Source organism: Saccopteryx bilineata, chromosome 2, assembly GCF_036850765.1.
Source record: "Saccopteryx bilineata isolate mSacBil1 chromosome 2, mSacBil1_pri_phased_curated, whole genome shotgun sequence".
NCBI lineage: Eukaryota > Metazoa > Chordata > Mammalia > Chiroptera > Emballonuridae > Saccopteryx > Saccopteryx bilineata.
This window is the reverse complement of record NC_089491.1, coordinates 336,873,815-336,891,781: the sequence shown is the minus strand read 5'-3', so window position 1 is coordinate 336,891,781 and position 17,967 is coordinate 336,873,815. Positions and strand designations below refer to the sequence as shown.

The window sequence follows — 17,967 nt, the reverse complement described above, 5'->3', positions numbered from 1 at the left end:
AATGTGAACTGAGGAACAGAATTAAACCTGAAGGGAAGGCGGAGGGGTAAGGGAGATGTTGAGGGGAATATGGGGGAGGGGGAATGCTTTTGGGGAGACACTAGAATTTATGTAAACACAATAAATAAATTTAAAAAATATCACACAATGATCCACAGATTATCCAGACACCAACAGCTCGTTGTCAAGTGTGCACCCTCCTATTCTCAACAGTTCTTCCTAAATTTCCACCCTTCCTGACAATTTTATAGGCTCTGCCTGTAGCTTTCAAGGTGCAATGTGCCAAGTAGAGAGATATTCCAGAATATTCTCAAGTGTATGAATACCGTAAGATCATGTATTGAAAATCGTTTTCCTGCCTGACCTGTGGTGGTGCAGTGGATAAAGCGTCGACCTGGAAATGCTGAGGTCGCTGGTTCGAAACCCTGGGCTTGCCTGGTCAAGGCACATATGGGAGTTGATGCTTCCAGCTCCTCCCCCTTCTCTCTCTCTGTCTCTCCTCTCTCTCTCTCTGTCTCTCCCTCTCCTCTCTAAAATGAATAAATAAAAAATAAATAAAATTAAAAAAAAATTGTTTTCCCAAACACCTTATATCCAAATTCCACAGAGAAAACAAACAAACAAAACCAAAGATATGGCATAAATCAGTGTTTTCAAGTTTTACTTTAAGAATTGTTTAATAATTTTAGTCCCTATTTTAATAAAGAAAGACACTGAGGAAGAAGTAGAGCTGAAGCTTTGAAATCTAATTATTCTAAGTAAGGTGTTCCTTGATTCAGTCTTGAGGAACAGAGTTCAAAATCTTTTGTACTATTCATTTTTGTTTTTCTTCTAGATCTTTATTAGGTCAAATAAATAATTTTTTATATGTTCTTCAAAACAAATAAACAAAAATTTGTGGGGAGTTACTGCTGTCCAGTGGTGTGGGCAAGGACCTCGACCAGTGACTTACAGCCTTTCTCATCTCGTGTCACCCATAATCTAATTACTAAAATTCTGTGGCACACCAGAAAAGATATTTTTGGCTTATCTGACAAAAAATAGGTATAATTTTGATTCATTCACACCAGATAGCTATTGTTGTGTTGGCTGTTGTCATTGCTTTGACAGTCTAAGGGAAAAGAGGTCTGTGCCCCTGACTAGTCAGGTGTTGCGTGCCTTAAAAATTCTCGTGGCACAATGGTTGAAAATCGTTGTTCTACACGCCTGTGATGCCTGGGATAGTTGTGTCACTTGAAGAATTGTCAGTTCTTAATTTCTGAATGTCTTCAGAAATTCATGGACTTGAAAACCTTTTTACCCAGCCCAGAACTTAATTGTTTCATACATAAGCAGAAAGTACATTTTGCATGGTTTTAAGACATCCTACGTTTTTCAGGACCGTGTAGCAATAGCTCATTAATTTGCCAGAGAAGCTCAAGATTCAGAGTATTTTATTACATCTCCTAGTGTAGCATTACACAGTGAAAAGCCATTATTTCATTATAAATTAGTTTCTTTTTAAGTATCACACGCTGGGCATTATATGACTAAGAAATTTCGTGTCAGGTTATCATCTGTTTTGAGGATAATAAAGGAAATAGCACAAAATACTTGCTATAAAAAGGCTGCATTTGCTCTCATAAGGGTGGCGCCACTGGTCTGATTGGAAACACCTTTTTCATTGCTGGTTTGTATAGTTCTGGGCAGTCTATAGGATATACACCCTGAAACTTTACACAGCACGTGGTTGGTGTAAGTTACAAAAATGACATGCTTCTGAAAGACAAGAAAGTGTTCCATCCCTTTCTTTCTCCATGTAATACTGATACTAATTAAGGACATTTGTGAATCACCAGGAATATAATTACAATACTTGTTTTTACTGTTATCTTCGATTCAGCTGAGCTTTACTGTGGATAATTTAGTTTTAGAAAAAAGGTTAAGTGCATTCTGCATTTATGTGAGAGACAGAAAGAGGCCTTTGGTGTTGAAATCCATGTGCAGTCTTGGGTTTTAAAGATGGCTCTCTAATTCACAGAGCTTCCAGATGCTTCACAGAGCATCCTTTCTGTCTTACTAGAGGTTGTGATGCCTGATGACTGTACTGAAGTGGGTATTTTCTGAACAATGTGTGGAGATTTGTTACTTCAAGGGGAAAAATAACAGGACTATAGATATAATCTGGATTCAAAAAAACGAGGCTGAATTAATTATCACTCCGTGAATTAAATAAAAATCAAAGCTCAGGATATTGCACTATAGTTTAATGAAAAAATTATACCAATATATATTTTGCTGTCTTCACAGTTTTAATATATTTGAAATGCCATAAATAAAATATGAATTAAGCATGGGTATAAAGTCAGAATTGTTTTATTTAAAATTTCCCAGGAAAGGCCATTGTTCTATCAATATAATGGTTAGCTAGTGCGGTAAATAGGCCCTTTTTGGCATCTGACCCTTAATGGGCTATAAATGAACCTTCTGAGGCCCAGAGGTCTACTGTCTAATTGTGGGCCAGTATCTAGAAATAGGACTCTTGTTTTTATAGTTTTCTCTCTTTTTCATAAGGGCTCTGATTGGGTTAAAACTGTTACTGTCATTTGAAAGAAGGAGAGCCTTGAGATTGGCTTGGTTGACATTTCCCAGGGCTGTAGAAAGTTAGGTGGGTTATAAGATGGATTTGACTTTCAGACTTTGGAGTCTTTTGCTTTACATGGGCTTTGATGACATGTGAGGATACATTTAAAGTCTCCCTTGGAAAATAGCGTTGGGCAGAGTTTAAAGAACTAAATGTCCTGGTTGAATTTTGGAGAGTTTGTGCTAAAAAGCATAGACTAGTTCGTGACAATAGGAAGAGGGAAGATTGATTTATGAGTCCTAAGTATTGGAGTGATCTTTGATTTTCTATTTATCAAAGCAAATTATTTAGGTAAGGGCATTAGTCTTGGTTAAAGCTTTTAGGCTCATAAGTGGGCTCTCCATTCTGTGTCACTGTTATAAAAAATATTTAAAAATTATGCTGTGAGCCTTATTGTGTCAAGGTGTTAATTAGGAAAGTAGACTAGAATACAACACATAAATATTAATTGGTCAGTGTTATTATACTTTAACCAACCAGATATTTTTGAATGACGGATTCACTGTAGTATCTAAATGCCTTTTTAAGAATTAAATTTATTGAGGCAACATTGGTTAATGGCATACATTTCAGGTGTCCAGCATTATAATTCAGTCTCTGTATACTCTATTGTGTGCTCACTACTGAAAGTCTAGTTTCTTTCCTAAATTACTTTTGAGAAACAACAACTGGCATTCATCAGCCTGTTATAATTTAGTTACAGGTTATTGATTGCAGCTGCCCTTCAAACACGCGCCGGTCTCCACTATTTGCAAAAATCATCTTTTATTCATTATTTTCCCACCTCATTCCTTTTTGTTTCATTTCTAAACCTGTTGAAGAGAGGCCTGTAATTGCTGCCTTTCATTGTTCTCCTCCCACTGACCCCAGTGCCCACACACTCTGGTTTCCATGCGCTCCATGGGGTGGTAGATAATTGTGAGCCATGCTACCAGCTCTTGCTCCAGTGCCCAGGGTAGGCATTAATTCCCCGAACCTGGCCTTGGCCTTGGAATCCTCCTACACACAACCTCAGGCAGCTACTGCAGTTAGTCAGGATTGGCGCATGGGATGAAGTCTGTTTACCCTTTCCGCACATGGTATTTTGATTTGTTTCTTCCTTTCCATTCCTTCGTTTCTCCTTTGTCCCTAATGATGTTCTTTCACTCCCCTCTATCCTCTGGTGAATTTTTCTAAGGTCTGTTCCTTAGCTTTCTACTTCTATTTTTCTTTACCCTCCCCTATCGCCCCCCCCCCCCCCCCAGATCTGTAATAGTCATTCCCAAATCAGCATTTCCAGCCAAGTCTCACATCAGATCTGAACTTCAGGGTCACATGTCTGCCTGCAGTCCATGTGGCGATCCTGCCCTGACTTTCAGTTGAGTCTGTCAGAAACAGAACTCACTGTCTTGCTTCCCCAAACAGCCTCTTCTCCTTTACTTAATTGGCCATCATGGTGATTAATTTTCTGGCATCTGGGTGCACCTTTGACTTCTTTCTGTTTCTGATTGCAGATGATCAGCTTTTCCCATGAAAGCTCTTGTATCGTAGACTCCACCTATCTGGCCAGTATTGTAGTTCAGGTTCTTGTCACCTTATGCCAAATTTGAGTAAACATTAGGGTTACCTGGAGGGCTTGTCAACATACAGGTTGCTGGGCCCCAACGGCAAGGTGTTTGATTCCTAATCTGGGGTGGAACAGAAATATTTGCATCTCTAGCAAGTTCCAGGTGACACTTCTGCTTGAGTGGGAAGAGAAGGGGAGGCAAGTTGGGGATAAGGCTATACTTTGAGAACCAATCATTGCCTTATATTTTTCCCATCCTGTTTATCTGCAAACCTTTGCCAGGTTAAATTCCCAATAACACCCTATATTGACACATTATTTCTGTAATTTAACAACTATCCATGATGCCTTATTTTTTTTACATTTTTTTAATCTAACTTCTTGCCTAGTTTCCAAGTCTCCTTGCAATTGAGCATATTTATCTTACAAGCAAGCTTTCTTTGGTTTCCCTGCCATGTGTGTAAGGAAGGTAGGCCCTTGCTCATGTCCTGTCTGCTTCATGAAGCACTCCATGACCATAGCTGACCTGGCTAAGTTTCCTTAATACTAATTTAGACTTTATTTACTTAAAGGTAGAGACCATATGTCTTAATATCTTACACAGCCTGGCACAGGATTTAGTCAGTGTGCATTTACTACCCAGTGAATTGATTGATTTTTCCCTAGTTTCAGTATGCCCAGAGGTCTCTTGATTTTTGAGTAAATAATTAAAAAAAAAAAAAAAGAAAAACAACAAAGTAACTTCAGATGGGTGACCAGGGAACAGAGAATGAGCTCGAACTTTGAAACTGAAACCCTTCAGCCAGTAAGTAGGCTTATAATGACTACCCATTCTTCCTCCCTTTATAAACAATGTTCATCAGTCACGGGGCTCCAGATTGTGTGTAAAGGGGGTCTTGGAGCAGAAACCTAGTGGTGGTGCGGGTGTTGTGGAGAGTTTCAGGGAAGGAGATTCGTCTTGAAGTTACTGTTTTGAGTAGCAGACCTACTTTGCTTCGAGTGTATGAGTTTCACAGTGTGTCTGCTTTGTTCCTTCTCACTCCTGCTCTGGGTACCCCCAAAGTCAGTGACTTATTTTACCTAATGACTGCTGTTCAGACTCCACAAATCAAAGAAGTAACACGTTTTTGTTGACCATCTGTGGGGCTTTGCAGAGCCTATATATACTATTTACCTATACGTATATTTGTATTGTCTATAAAGCCGAGAGGCTGCTTTTGGTAGTTTGCTGGGTGAGTAACTGATAGGTTCTCCAAATGAACAAAGGGCCATTTCAGGGAAAACAGCTGATGGTCTATGTTGCCAGTGATACCCTTTTTTGTTTCTTGACCTTCATTCTAACAGGCTTCTAGGGGAAGTGGAGGCTCCCACATGAATTCTTGAGCCCCGTCAGTCCGTCTCCCATTGAACACAGCTGTTTGGGGGGAAGGGCTGTTCGAGGGTTTCTGGTTTGGGCCCTTGTTTTCCAGATGAGACAACCATGACCTAAAGCGATGGCATGTTCTTGAGTAAAACCACACAGACTGGGTGCTAGGACCCGATAGGAACCTCCTTTATTTCCAGCTTGTTCCTGTTTGTATCTCAGGAGTCTTTCTGAAGGAAGCTTTGAATGCAGCTACCCTCAGGACTATTGGAATGACACAGAAACAGGTTTGGGGGTTTTTGGTACTTCATTCAGGGGTAGAGATTTAATGCTGTTTAATTTATAGCTTTATCTCCAGTGAACAAAAATACAGCCATTTGTGAAACAAACAAACAAACAAAAAATTAAGCTATGCATCAAAAAGCAGTATCCAGAGGTAATTATTATTTCTTAAATTATAGATCTTACTTTTCCAGAGGCTTTGCGAGGTCTCACAGCTATTATTCAGGTATTAAGACATGAAATACTCTCAGTACTGGTGTAAAGAACTGTCTGTTTAAACATGTAGAAACTATAGAATATGAGTGATGAGCTTGTCTAGCTTGTCTGTTGCTATACAGCTTATATATCCCTGTGTCGATGTTTGTTGTCACATAGAACGGAACATGGCTCTGGTCTCCATGTGTGCTTATTATAAGGGAAACAATAAGCCAGGCACTATTTGCATATTAAGCCACTTAAATTAGAAATTTATGAAGGTATATAGATCCTGTTGGAGCAATAATATTACAAAATAAGCCATTAAGTGGATGCTCTGGATGTTCAGGCTGCCAATCTCGTTGTAGCATTGTACCTTCTGATTCAATATTTATGGTTAAGAATGTGCAGTTCAAGGTTTTCACTCTTGTCATTATGAAATGAGTTATCCTGCCAGGTTTTTAGACAGATGGCATTTATTTTTTGTTTTTTTCAAAGACAGTCTTAAGATGCATTATCCTTAGGTGAATGTAATTGTCAGCTGAATATCATACCGTGTGTGTATGTGTGTGTGTGTGTGTGTGTGTGTGTTGAACTGCCAACTAGCTGGTGCAGATAATGTCAGATTATTACATGCTTCTCTCTCACCCCTGAGGTTTAGCCCAGTCATCTTTCTGCTCTTCTCCTGATCATACCCTGTACCTTTATAAGATACGGAGCAGGGCAACATTGATCCTGCACCCTGGGCTGTGAGTCATTTACTTCTAATACATTGTGTGTTGTATTTTATTGATTGCGTGGGTGCTTCCATTATTATATTTTAAACAGGGCTCTTAGTATTAGTGCATTTATTGAAATGTTAACATTCATGGATATATCTAGGGAGCTGAAAATTTAATTTGGTTAGATTGTAAGGCGTAAACTTTGGTCCAGTTACCTTAATCCTGGCAGATGCAGTTGATCTAAAAATCTGCTGTTTGTGTTACTCAACTATATACATTAATTTTCTTCTTAAAGCAGATCTTCATTGTTCTCTTCAGTGTTTTAAAACTAGCATATCTAAGTATAGGTTTTATAAAATTGGACATAAAATGTAGCAGCAAACCGTAAAACCAGAAAGAAAAATGAAGTAAAGGGGAAAAGAAATCCCAAAGGACCTGACAGTTTTCAAAATAGCAAGCCATCATTTTTATGAAGTAGCTTGTGGAGATTGTTTAAGAAATGTTGTCAATGGGAAGGGAATTTAGGATGAGGATTATGCAAAGAAAATGAAGGAAAGGGAAAGTCACAGGTGGAAAAAGTTACAAAGGAAATTGGTTTGTCCCTTGAGTTCCAGGGCATGTATACAAGTCTCAAATCATGGTGGCTGTGTTCTGTGGTGTTTTTTTTTTTTTGTATTTTTCTGAAGCTGCAAACGGGGAGAGACAGTCAGACAGACTCCCGCATTCGCCCGACCGGGATCCACCCGGCACGCCCACCAGGGGGCGACGCTCTGCCCCTCCGGGGTGTCACTCTGTTGCGACCAGAGCCACTCCAGCGCCTGGGGCAGAGGCCAAGGAGCCACCCCCAGCACCCGGGCCATCTTTGCTCCAGTGGAGCCTTGGCTGCAGGAGGAGAAGAGAGAGACTGAGAGGAAGGAGAGGGAGAGGGGTGGAGAAGCAGATGGGCGCTTCTCCTGTGTGCCCTGGCCGGGAATCGAACCCAGGACTTCTGCACGCCAGGCCGACGCTCTACCACTGAGCCAACCGGCCAGGGCCTTGTGTTCTGTTTTTTATTGATGATGAGGCATTTAACAAAATCATTCCGTCTTTTGGAATCATTTCTGTTCACCAAGAACAATCTTAAATATATTACAGTGTCTCCCCGTACCCCCACTCCCCCTCTACCGTGGGCTTAACCTGTTTCTGAGAACCGAGAATTTGGACCTAAGTCCTATAATGCAGAAAACACTGAGGTGTAGTGAATTTATGCTATACTTTCTGAGGATTAAGATTGTGGTCTTCAGAGTTGCTAAGAATACTCATAATTAAGTATAAGGTAGGGAGGTTCTCATTTGATCCTGAACCCAAGTTAGAAATATGATTTTTAGAATTTCTTAAGAATTCAAAATCTTTTTTTAAATATTATTTATCTATTTATTTATGTATTTTTCTGAAGTTAGAAGTGGGGAGGCAGAGAGACTCCTGCATGCTCCTAACTGGAATCCACCCGGCATGCCCACCAGGGGGCGATGCTCTGCCATCTGGGGCGTTGCTCTGTTGTGGCTGGAGCCATTCTAGTGCTTGAGGTGGGGGCCATGAAGCTATCCTCAGCGCCTGGGCCAACCCTGCTCCAATGGATCCTTGGCTGTGGGAGGGGAAGAGAGAGACAGAAAAGAGAGGGGGAAAGGTGGAGAACTGAACCCAGGACTTTTACACACTAGGCCGATGCTCTGCTGCTGAGCCAACCAGCTAGGGCCAAGAATTTGAATTCTTAGAAATTTTGAATGTAGCTAAGAACGGCAAATGATTGCTAATAATTTACTAGGAATTGCTAGGAAGAAATTTTGGACTAACCAAAACATTCATTTAGATGTTGTTTACTAAATAAACATAGTTTTGTTAGGAGTCATGAGCTGCTTTCAACCACACATATTATTTTTTAAAATAGTCTCAAATAAAAGGTTTAGGTCAGACTTGCTGTAACTGAGCATTTCCCATGCTTGGCTTTTTCCTCACTTTTTTTTTTATTTTGAGATTTTTTTTTTATTGATGATTTTAGAGAAATGAAAGAGAGAGAGAGAGGAGGGGTAGGAACGGGAAGTATGAACTTCTCATATGTGCCTTGACCTGGCAAGCCTGGGCTTTCAAACCCACAACCTCAGAGTTCAAGATCGACTCTTCATCCGCTGCACCACCACAGGTCAGGCCCTCACGGGGCTTATGATTAGTGCCGCATCATCTATATTTAATTGACAAACCTCCAGTGTCTGTGTCCATTAAGATCCATTTGCCATTGAGACAAACTAACATGGTGCTTGAGAAGATTTTAAGAAGCACACGCGGGAAGAAAGCATCCTTTGTCTTAATAAACTTTACAATGGAAGTGTGCGTGTTGGTAAAAGCTGTGGAAGCAGACTTCCTGCTCTGGGATCGTTTTGCAGATTTCCACGGCAAATCCAATGTATATGTTTTGAACATTTCTTGTTTTCACTTTTTCTCATTTCCCAAACTTGGCCAGTCCCTAAGGAGCTGCTTGGAAACGTGCTGTGCTAATCGGTGCAGTTGGTCTTTCCTGGACTTCCCTTCGTAGCCTGTCCAGAAACACTGACCTTTCCGTTTAATAACAGTTTGGAGAAAATGTTCATATCCTGAGAGCTGCAAAGAGTGTTTTGAGAAAGGCCATTTTAAATAGTGGTCTCCCAGAGGTCTATATCTGTTTCCCTTATGTGCTTTGGATCAGACCTACCAGAAGGAATATATTGTTGCTTTCTGTATTCTATTGATTTAAAAATAAATAACATACAACTAAAGATTTGCTCAAAACCTATTACTAGACTGGTTTATTTTCCTCCCTGGGCTTTGATTTGCTATTTTTGCTTTTAAACTCTGTATGCTTGGTCATGTTTTATCTTTTGTTATTTTAAATTCTCGATGGTAACTCAAGTAATTACTTTTTCAGCTCACACACAAAGACCCAAAAGTTGTGTGTGTGTGTAGAGAAGTACATTTCATTACCAGAAGCAGCGAGGGCATTAGAAAGACAGCTGTGTGCTCTGGTCCCTTTACTGACCCAAGGTGATGTCAACCCGCTATCCCTTGGGTATGCCTTCTCCACTGGGGGGGGGGGGGCATTGCTGCTTGTTTTCCTCCTCCACTTCTCGGTCCACTCCTGGTCTCCCTAGATCAGCGGTTCTCAACCTGTGGGTCGTGACCCCGGCTTTTGGCGACCCCTGTGTTTTGGTCGTTCGACCCCCGCCGGGGTTGTGACCCACAGGTTGAGAACCGCTGCCCTAGATGATACCACCAGATGTCTCACTGTTTCTCAGAGCAGGAGAGAGTCGGGGCTGACTATGGTAGGCAGGAGGGTATAGAGAAAGAAGACCTGCCCCAAAGTTGCATTTCTTTCTCTGCAGTCTCCTGTGTGACTTCTTTTCCAGCCACCCAGCTGGTCACCCTTTGGTCGTGGAGTCCTTAGCGTTCTGTTCCAGATTGATGAAAAGCTCTCTGCTGACTGTAGCTTCTTCCCTGGCAGGAAAACTGCTGTGTAAGAGGCACAGAATATACCATGGTGATATGAGACTGTTTTAGCAGCTCACCTAAAACACTGATCTTATTACTTCCTGCTTAGACCTGGTATACTAACACCTTTCGGAATCCTAGTTTCAATGGATGGAGTGTGTAAGGTCGGTGGATAATGGGGGATAGTCACATGGGGAACTCAGACCCGCGAACTTTGGTTAGGACCACCCACAACCAAGCATGCCAAAAGAGGCGTCACAGGAACCATTTGGAAAAAAGCAACTGTCTGCCAGCTTGTGAGATTTCACCACATCATATTAGCTTAACTTCCCTAGAGGGACCCCTTTAAATATCTCCCACACGGTTTAATCCTTGCAACTTCCCTGGCCTCCATCTTTCCTTGGGGCCAGGGGACCTTGCCGGGCGGGATGCGCGCTCTGTACTCAATAAAGCCTTTTGTTCTTCCACACTTGGTGGCTCCGAGCCCCCTTCCTTCCTTCTCGGCGGGGAAAAATACCTTACAGAGTGGAATTCAGTTAAATTGTGTTTGAGAATTTGATGGAATTTTGCCTGAGAACATTTTTGTGGTGGCACTTTGCAACACTCCAGGAAATGTGGTGTGATTGATTAGATGGGTACAGTTTGACTGTGTAGAACGTCACAGCCAGCAGTCACCCATGTGACCCAGCAGTCGTACTTTTGGATGAGGGAGTCAGAACTAGAGTAGGTTAATGGATTTATCCAAAGTTTAGCTAATAGAAAAACAAGGAGTATTCAGACTCTTTGCTGAGCTATTGCTAATTTCACTGTTATTTGTATTGTTCTAAAACCTTTAATATTGCAAAATTATAAGATTTGCATTAATGCAAACAAAATTTCCTGTTCATGTATGGGGGCCCTTGAGTTACGACAGTCCCGACATGCGATGCTCCAGGTTTATAACGCTCACTCCCATAAAACCTTTAAAAATTTGAGGCATGAATGTTTTGGCTTATGCTGTTCATGTCATGTGTACGGACTACGTGGGCAAACTAGTCTGCTTGTGCGTGGCAGAAGAATATGCAGAAATGCATACAGTACAGTATATTTATTTCCTTCTCCTTTTTCTGTGGCTTAGTTGTGCTTTTGTGTTCTAGAGCAGTGGTCCCCAACCTTTTTTGGACCACGGACTGGTTTAATGTCACAAAATACTTTCACAGACTGGCCTTTAGGGTGGGATGGATAAATGTATCACGTGACCGAGACAAGCTTCAAGAGTGAGTCTTAGACAGATGTAAGAGGGAATCTGGTCATTTTTAAAAAATATAACATCATTCAGACTTAAATATAAATAAAAAGGAAATAATGTAAGTTATTTATTCTTTCTCTGCAGACCGGTATACCAAATGGCCCATGGACCGGTACTGGTCCGCGCAGCCCAGGGGTTGGGGACCACTGTTCTAGAGTATGATTTTACAACTGTGTTAGGATAGGTACATGACTTAGGCTTGAGTGTGTTTCAACTTACACCAAAATTCGGGTTACATCACTGTTGTAGGAATGGAACTGTCGTAACCTGAGGAACCCCTGTACTATGAAGTAGAAGAGAAGCCAACCAGCAGCATTGGTATATAATTCACAGGGACCCTGGAGAGCATTTATTTGAGAACAGCCTTTTGAGGAAACTGTTGTTCAGTGAGTAACTTCCCTAAGATCCCCCGATTGTTGATGGTCATGCTGGGATTAGACCTCAAAGTTCACTGTATTACTTTCTCTGATTCCTTGTCCATTGTTTACTAATATTTTATTGAGATGCATTTAACACAGAAAATTTATCAGTAGAAGTATACAGTTCAGTGGTTTTTAGTACATTTACAGAGTTGTGACATGATTATCTCACTATCTAATTTTGGAACATTTTCAACACCCTCAAAAGAAAGCTTTTCCTCGTTAGATGTGGCTGTCTGTCCTCACCTTCCTCCCACTCCTTGCTGCCTTTCTTAGTCTACGGACTTGCCTCTTCTGGACGTTTCATGTCAATGGAAGCATACAATAGATGACCTTTGTATCTGGCTTCTTTCACTTAGCATGATGTTTTCAGGGTTCATCATGTGGTGGCATCTGTCAGTACTTCATGACTTTTATGGCTGAATAATAATCACACTGAATGGATATGCTGTATATTGTTTATCCATTCATCAGATGATGGGCATTTAGGTTATCTTCACTTTTGGGACATTATGAATAATGCTACCATTGTAGACAGTACCTAAGAGTGAAATTGCTAGGTCATGTAGTCACTCTGTTTAGCAGTTTGTGGACCTAACTCTTCTCTACAAGGGTTGTATCATTTGATATTTCACCAGCAATGAATAAAGTTTCCAATTTCTCCACATTCTCACTAACACTTGCTGTTGTAGTTTTGATTGTAGTGACTTCAAACTGGCGTATCATTGTAGTATTAAGTTGCATTTCCCTAATGATGGGTGCTGTTGAGCAATTTTTCACGTTCTTATTGGCCATTTGTAACACTTCTTTAGAGAAATGCCTATACATATCCTTTGCCCATTTTCAGTTGTCTTATTGTTCTGTTGTAAAAGTTCTTTGTATTATCTGGATACAAGTTACTTGTCAGCTCTGTGATGTACCAGTCTTTTCACCTGTGGGTTGGCTTTCCACCTGCTTGGTGATAATCCAGAAGTAAGGGAAAGCATCCTTAGGACCTTTCATATATCTTCTATGTTTGTTATTGCCCAATGTCCGCAAAAGCTTAAAAAGGCTTTTGCATATCCTCTTGTAATTTATTTTTGTCTGTGCCCTGAGGCAGGGCACTTACACTCTTCTGATCATCAAATAGAGTGTTCTTGTAGAGCAGAGACAGTATGGGTTAGTCTTCCATCTAATGGGCTCAACTATTTGAGATAATAGGTCCTGTGTATAGATTCCTGATCCTTTGAAATGTTTCTGGTGCTTTCTTGGTTATAATTTTGGGTACAGGGTTTTAGTAAAAAAGAAATAGTCTCTGCTTATTTTTTATGCAAGCATCTAAGGAGTATGTAAAATATGCCTATTTGGTTTGCTATCATAGCTGTCAGAATCTTTACAAAGCACATCATACAACATTTTCTAATTGTAAAGAACCAGATGTTGCGATTCAAGTCACCAGGTATTTAGAAAGCTCTAGCTTAGTTCTCAGCACCGTTCTGCATCTCTCTCCAGGGGCAGGCGCTTGAATTTGAATGACATGTATTCCAAAAAGTATGTTTCAAAATGTTCATAAATGTTCTCCCCCCTTTTTCATAAATCAGAGGAAAATGAATGTAAACTAATAATTTTCTCTCTGTAATAGACAATTTTTTAAATGTTGAATTATCGAAGTGAGAATGCTTTGGTGTCATTTTCCTCTCCCAAGTTTCTTCCTTATGTCATTTCTTCCCTTTGCATGCGATCATCAGACTTGAATGGTAGGACATCATTTTAAAGAATTTGTGCTTAATGACTTAGTCCCCATTGGGCAGTAAGCAGCTCCTTGAGTTTATTATACATTTTGGCAGGTGTGGAAATGTCTCGGCCGCCAGGGAACTTCTTGATTAAATTACTCCTGATACACGTTAATTGGTCTTTTCCACAGCACTTCGGCAGTTCCGAGGAGACGCTGACCAGCTGGCTGAACTTCGTCCTTTAAGATCTCGTCTTGGCTCTGTTTGCTTGAGTATTTTCTTGCTTTTGTTTTAAAGAAGTCATTGACTTGCTGTCCTCTGGCTCTTTCCTGCCCCTAGTTTCTGATGAGGCGTTGAAGAGGAGGGTGGCCGAGGAGCTGGCGCTGGAGCAGGCCAAGAAGGAGTCTGAGAGTCAGAAACGGTGAGTTCCGCGGCAGGCGGGGGATCGTGGCAGACTCGTTATAATTAGGAGCTATTTTTAGAGAGGAATAATTGTAATAAGGCCCATTATTTCTCTCTGGTGGAACTTCAGAATATGCAAAACGCATGAACTTGGCCATTTTCGGTTTTGCATTATGCTTGTTTGAGCCCTATGTTACCCTCTTTCCCCAACTTAGTTATCGGTGACCATTATTATATCTATTGTGTGGTTCTGTATTGCACAAATACTGAGTGAGCCCTGTTTTCTCAATGTGGAAAGTAGTTCTTGAGGATTCTCCAGGAATTTTGTAGGCTATTTTATTTTAATGAATGTATTTATGATTGAAAATTATATTGTTTGCTGTAGTTACGGTTAGCAATATTGTAGCTAACAATGAATGCAATGTATTATACATAGTACCCAATTAAGTAGCACTGATGAGTAATATTCTCACTAAAAAAATTAAGCTGTAACGAATCTGTAAGGTTGGAAAATCAAAAATCTTTGATTTTCCATTTTATAGGGATAACTAATCTTAGACATGTTATTCCTCTACATTTTTTTCTGTATACATATTACATTATTTTTGTCATTATTAATATCACTTCTACTACTAGTTAAGTGGATGTTCCTTGATTTGTTTTTGCAATGGTAGAAACCTGGAAGCAATCCGTATGGCCATCGCCGGACTGGATGAATGAGGAATGAGTTAGGTACATGCCTACAGTGGGACACCAGACAGTCAAGCAGACCCTTTTGTGCTGATACAAGAAGATGTTTAAAAGCTATAAAATGAACAAAAACACAACTTTCAAAACAGCATAGATCTTTTTTTTTTGTTGTTAAAAGTACTACTTTTTAAAGACTTAAAGTATATACTTATTCATAAAAATGTGTCAATACTTTTTGATCCAAGATGGAGTCAAGTGCTTTCCATCTGTGCTCCTGAAATTTGCATATAGCACAGAGCGTTATTGTTACACGAACATGCCAGTGTCTGTTTGCTGCGCGTGCTAAGCACACGCCCGCCACCAGGTTTCGCATGTGTGTGGTTTGGTTTGGGACTGCTTAACTGTTTTGCTTGAGAGAGCTAAATGTAAAGAATCTTTGAATTGGATTCTGGTAATAGGTCCTTCAATATGTAATTTAACCTCTTTGGGCCTTAAATATTTCAACACTAAAGTGAGAGGTTTGAAACATATTCTCTGATGTATATATTTCTTTTTTTGATAAAGGCTAAGCTAGCTCCAGTTTGCTTGAAACGCTGGGAACAGGACATAAGTTTAAATGGAGACCACCATTTTCTCAGGAAATAGAGAAGGCACATAACATAAAAAGCAAGATGTAATTAGCACTGGTGAAAGAATCTGCATGTATTTCTCTAGTTTCCCATGTAGCCTTTGTAATTATTTAATTGGGTGAGGGGGATGGAGTATATATATAATTAGATGGTGTAGTTTAAATGTACGAAAACATTTAGACCATTTTCATTAAGCAAAGAAAATCAGTATTTGATGATAGAGTCTCTTGTCTTTGAGATTTTATTATTTTTAATTGAATTTTATTATAGTAAGGATTTTTTTTGTGTGAGACTCATATTTACTTTGCTTATTATAGGCCAAGTAGGATTTTTTGTCTTCTTTTCTCTCCATACGGTGCCGGCTTCTTACCATAACTCTCACAATGGCTTTTCTTTTTTTTTTTTTTAATCTTCCTTCATTATCCAGTGTCCATGGCTCTGCCGTGGTCTAGGAGAGTAAAGGGCAGGTGAGATGAATGAAAAGTGCCAGGGAGAGCCAATTTCATATCTCAAGCGAACCAGGGTTGGCAGCCTCGCTGTAACCCAGACAAATGACTATTGATAAAGAATTTATTCCCTGTCACCTTTAAAGAGAGCAGAGGGTGGTACGGCCTTTTTATTATTTATTTATTTTTTCTTTTAAGAAGTGTTTTGTTTGAAGCCTTCTTCATGAACACTTCCAGCTGTCAGATCTTGGCACCGAGCGTGTGTTTATCTATGTGACAGTTCTTAAAAGAATCAATAGCTACTTTTTGCCTCTTTTTCTTTACACCAGACAAGAAACTTTAGAAACCCGTTGAGAAAGTTTGACATCCGTCTTTGAGAAGCAACTTTTGGCGTTGCAAAGCATTTGTGCATTGTTGTTTCTGTTGTCTTAATTGAATAAAGCCTTGTCAGCAGTTTGAGAGAACGATTCCTTGTGCCATTGTTTCAACAGGTGCCATTCCTACCGCTCCTCTCTCTACCTGTGTGGTGAGTGGTGAGGAGAAGCAGTGACCTCTTTAACGGGCTGATGGGCTTTGTGACAGGGTGACACTCTGCAATGTCTTCTATGAGGGTAACTTAAAATAAGTACCTTGTTTCTATTAGGTTTTTGTTGTTATTGTCGAAAGATTGAAACTGAACTCTGGCTAACCTCGGAAGCAGGGGTATTGTTAGAAGCATATTGGATAGCTCGAGAGAGTCAAAGGAAGACTGGAGAAGTGTGAGCTGGGGGAGAACTGGGACTACTCAGAGTGGACAGGGCGGGAGGAAGTACCACCAAAAAAGAGAATCGGAACGAGGGTTCCACTACAAAAGGGGAAGGATGGTGGGCGGCTGAATTTCGTCACATCAAAGATGCCACTGATTTTAAGAAGCACTGTGTTTGACTTACCACTAAGAAAAAAATTGATGCAGACTATAACCCAATAGTTTATCTCTTTGAATTTTCTTAATGAAAAAGCTCGTTAAAACTTTGATTTTTTATTTTTGAAAACATATCAGTGTATACCCATTAAAAAAAATGTAAGCAAAATAAATAGGTTAAGGCAGTGTCTCATCTAAGGGGATAGTTCAATCCCCAAGGAACATCTGACAATGTCTAGAGACATTTTCGGCTGTCACAGCTTGTCAGGATAGAGGCCAGGGATGTTGCTAAACATTCTGTAGTGTATGGGAGAGGTCTCACCTTTGCCCCTGTTCAGAACAAAGGATTATCTGGCTCCAAATGTCAGTGTGCTGGCCTGACCTGTGGTGGCGCAGTGGATAAAGCGTCGACCTGGAAATGCTGAGGTCGCCGGTTCGAAACCCTGGGCTTGCCTGGTCAAGGCACATATGGGAGTTGATGCTTCCTGCTCCTCCCCTCTTTCTCTCTCTCTCTCTCCTCTAAAATGAATAAATTAAAAAAAAAAAATTAAAAAAAAAATGTCAGTGTGCTGATAGTGTGAAACTCAGGCTGAAGGTGTTCTTAAAAACCTGTTCACAGTGGGTCTATTTCTTCTGAATCACTTTTTAACTCAGGGTTTTAATGTCCTTGGTTTTCCTCACATCATATTCTGGGCCATTTAAACCTTGGTGACACAGTATTCCTGAAGTGATCGCCCTGCTGTGGTTCCTGGGACTTTTCCAGGCTGCTGACACCAGTTTTGCAAATTAATGATGTTTGTGCTCCAGCTCTGACAACTGTGCAGGACCGCCGCCTGGCAGACAGTGTTTGTACGGTGCTTTCAGCACGGGAAAGCGTGGACGGGGGATGGTCCTCGGCCTGTGTTTGGTTAGGACAGCCTATGTGCGCTCGAGCATCCATCCGTGGGAGTGGGAATGACCTCTTGCCTGTCTTGCCTTCCCACCTAGTGCAGAAGCCCTTTCCAGCACCTCTGACTGGTGATGCCACACTCATTTGGATCCCATTCAGAGATCATTTCAACTGAAGATATTTCATTAGGCCTGAACTCCTGTATATCTCCACTCTTAAAGCTGATGTGCAGACATGACAGGATTAAAAATTGCTTGAAAGGAGCCTTCTATTGAGCCACACGAGTGATGCAGCTGATCGTAAGCACTGTGACTGTGTGTCATATTCTCATTTCTAAAAACCATCTGCACATGAAGTCTCTA

At 40.6% G+C, this 17,967-nt stretch overlaps 1 protein-coding gene across 4 annotated transcripts in view; it reads left to right on the top strand.

Annotated features, from left to right (window-relative positions):
• Positions 1–17,967, top strand: part of CHCHD3 (coiled-coil-helix-coiled-coil-helix domain containing 3) — a 291,050-nt gene that overhangs the window by 57,717 nt on the left and 215,366 nt on the right. For all 4 annotated transcript variants that reach the window (XM_066262325.1, XM_066262326.1, XM_066262324.1 and 1 more), the window contains exon 3: positions 13,988–14,069. In XM_066262325.1, the coding sequence (XP_066118422.1) occupies positions 13,988–14,069 (82 nt within the window). The remainder of the gene's footprint in view (positions 1–13,987; positions 14,070–17,967) is intronic.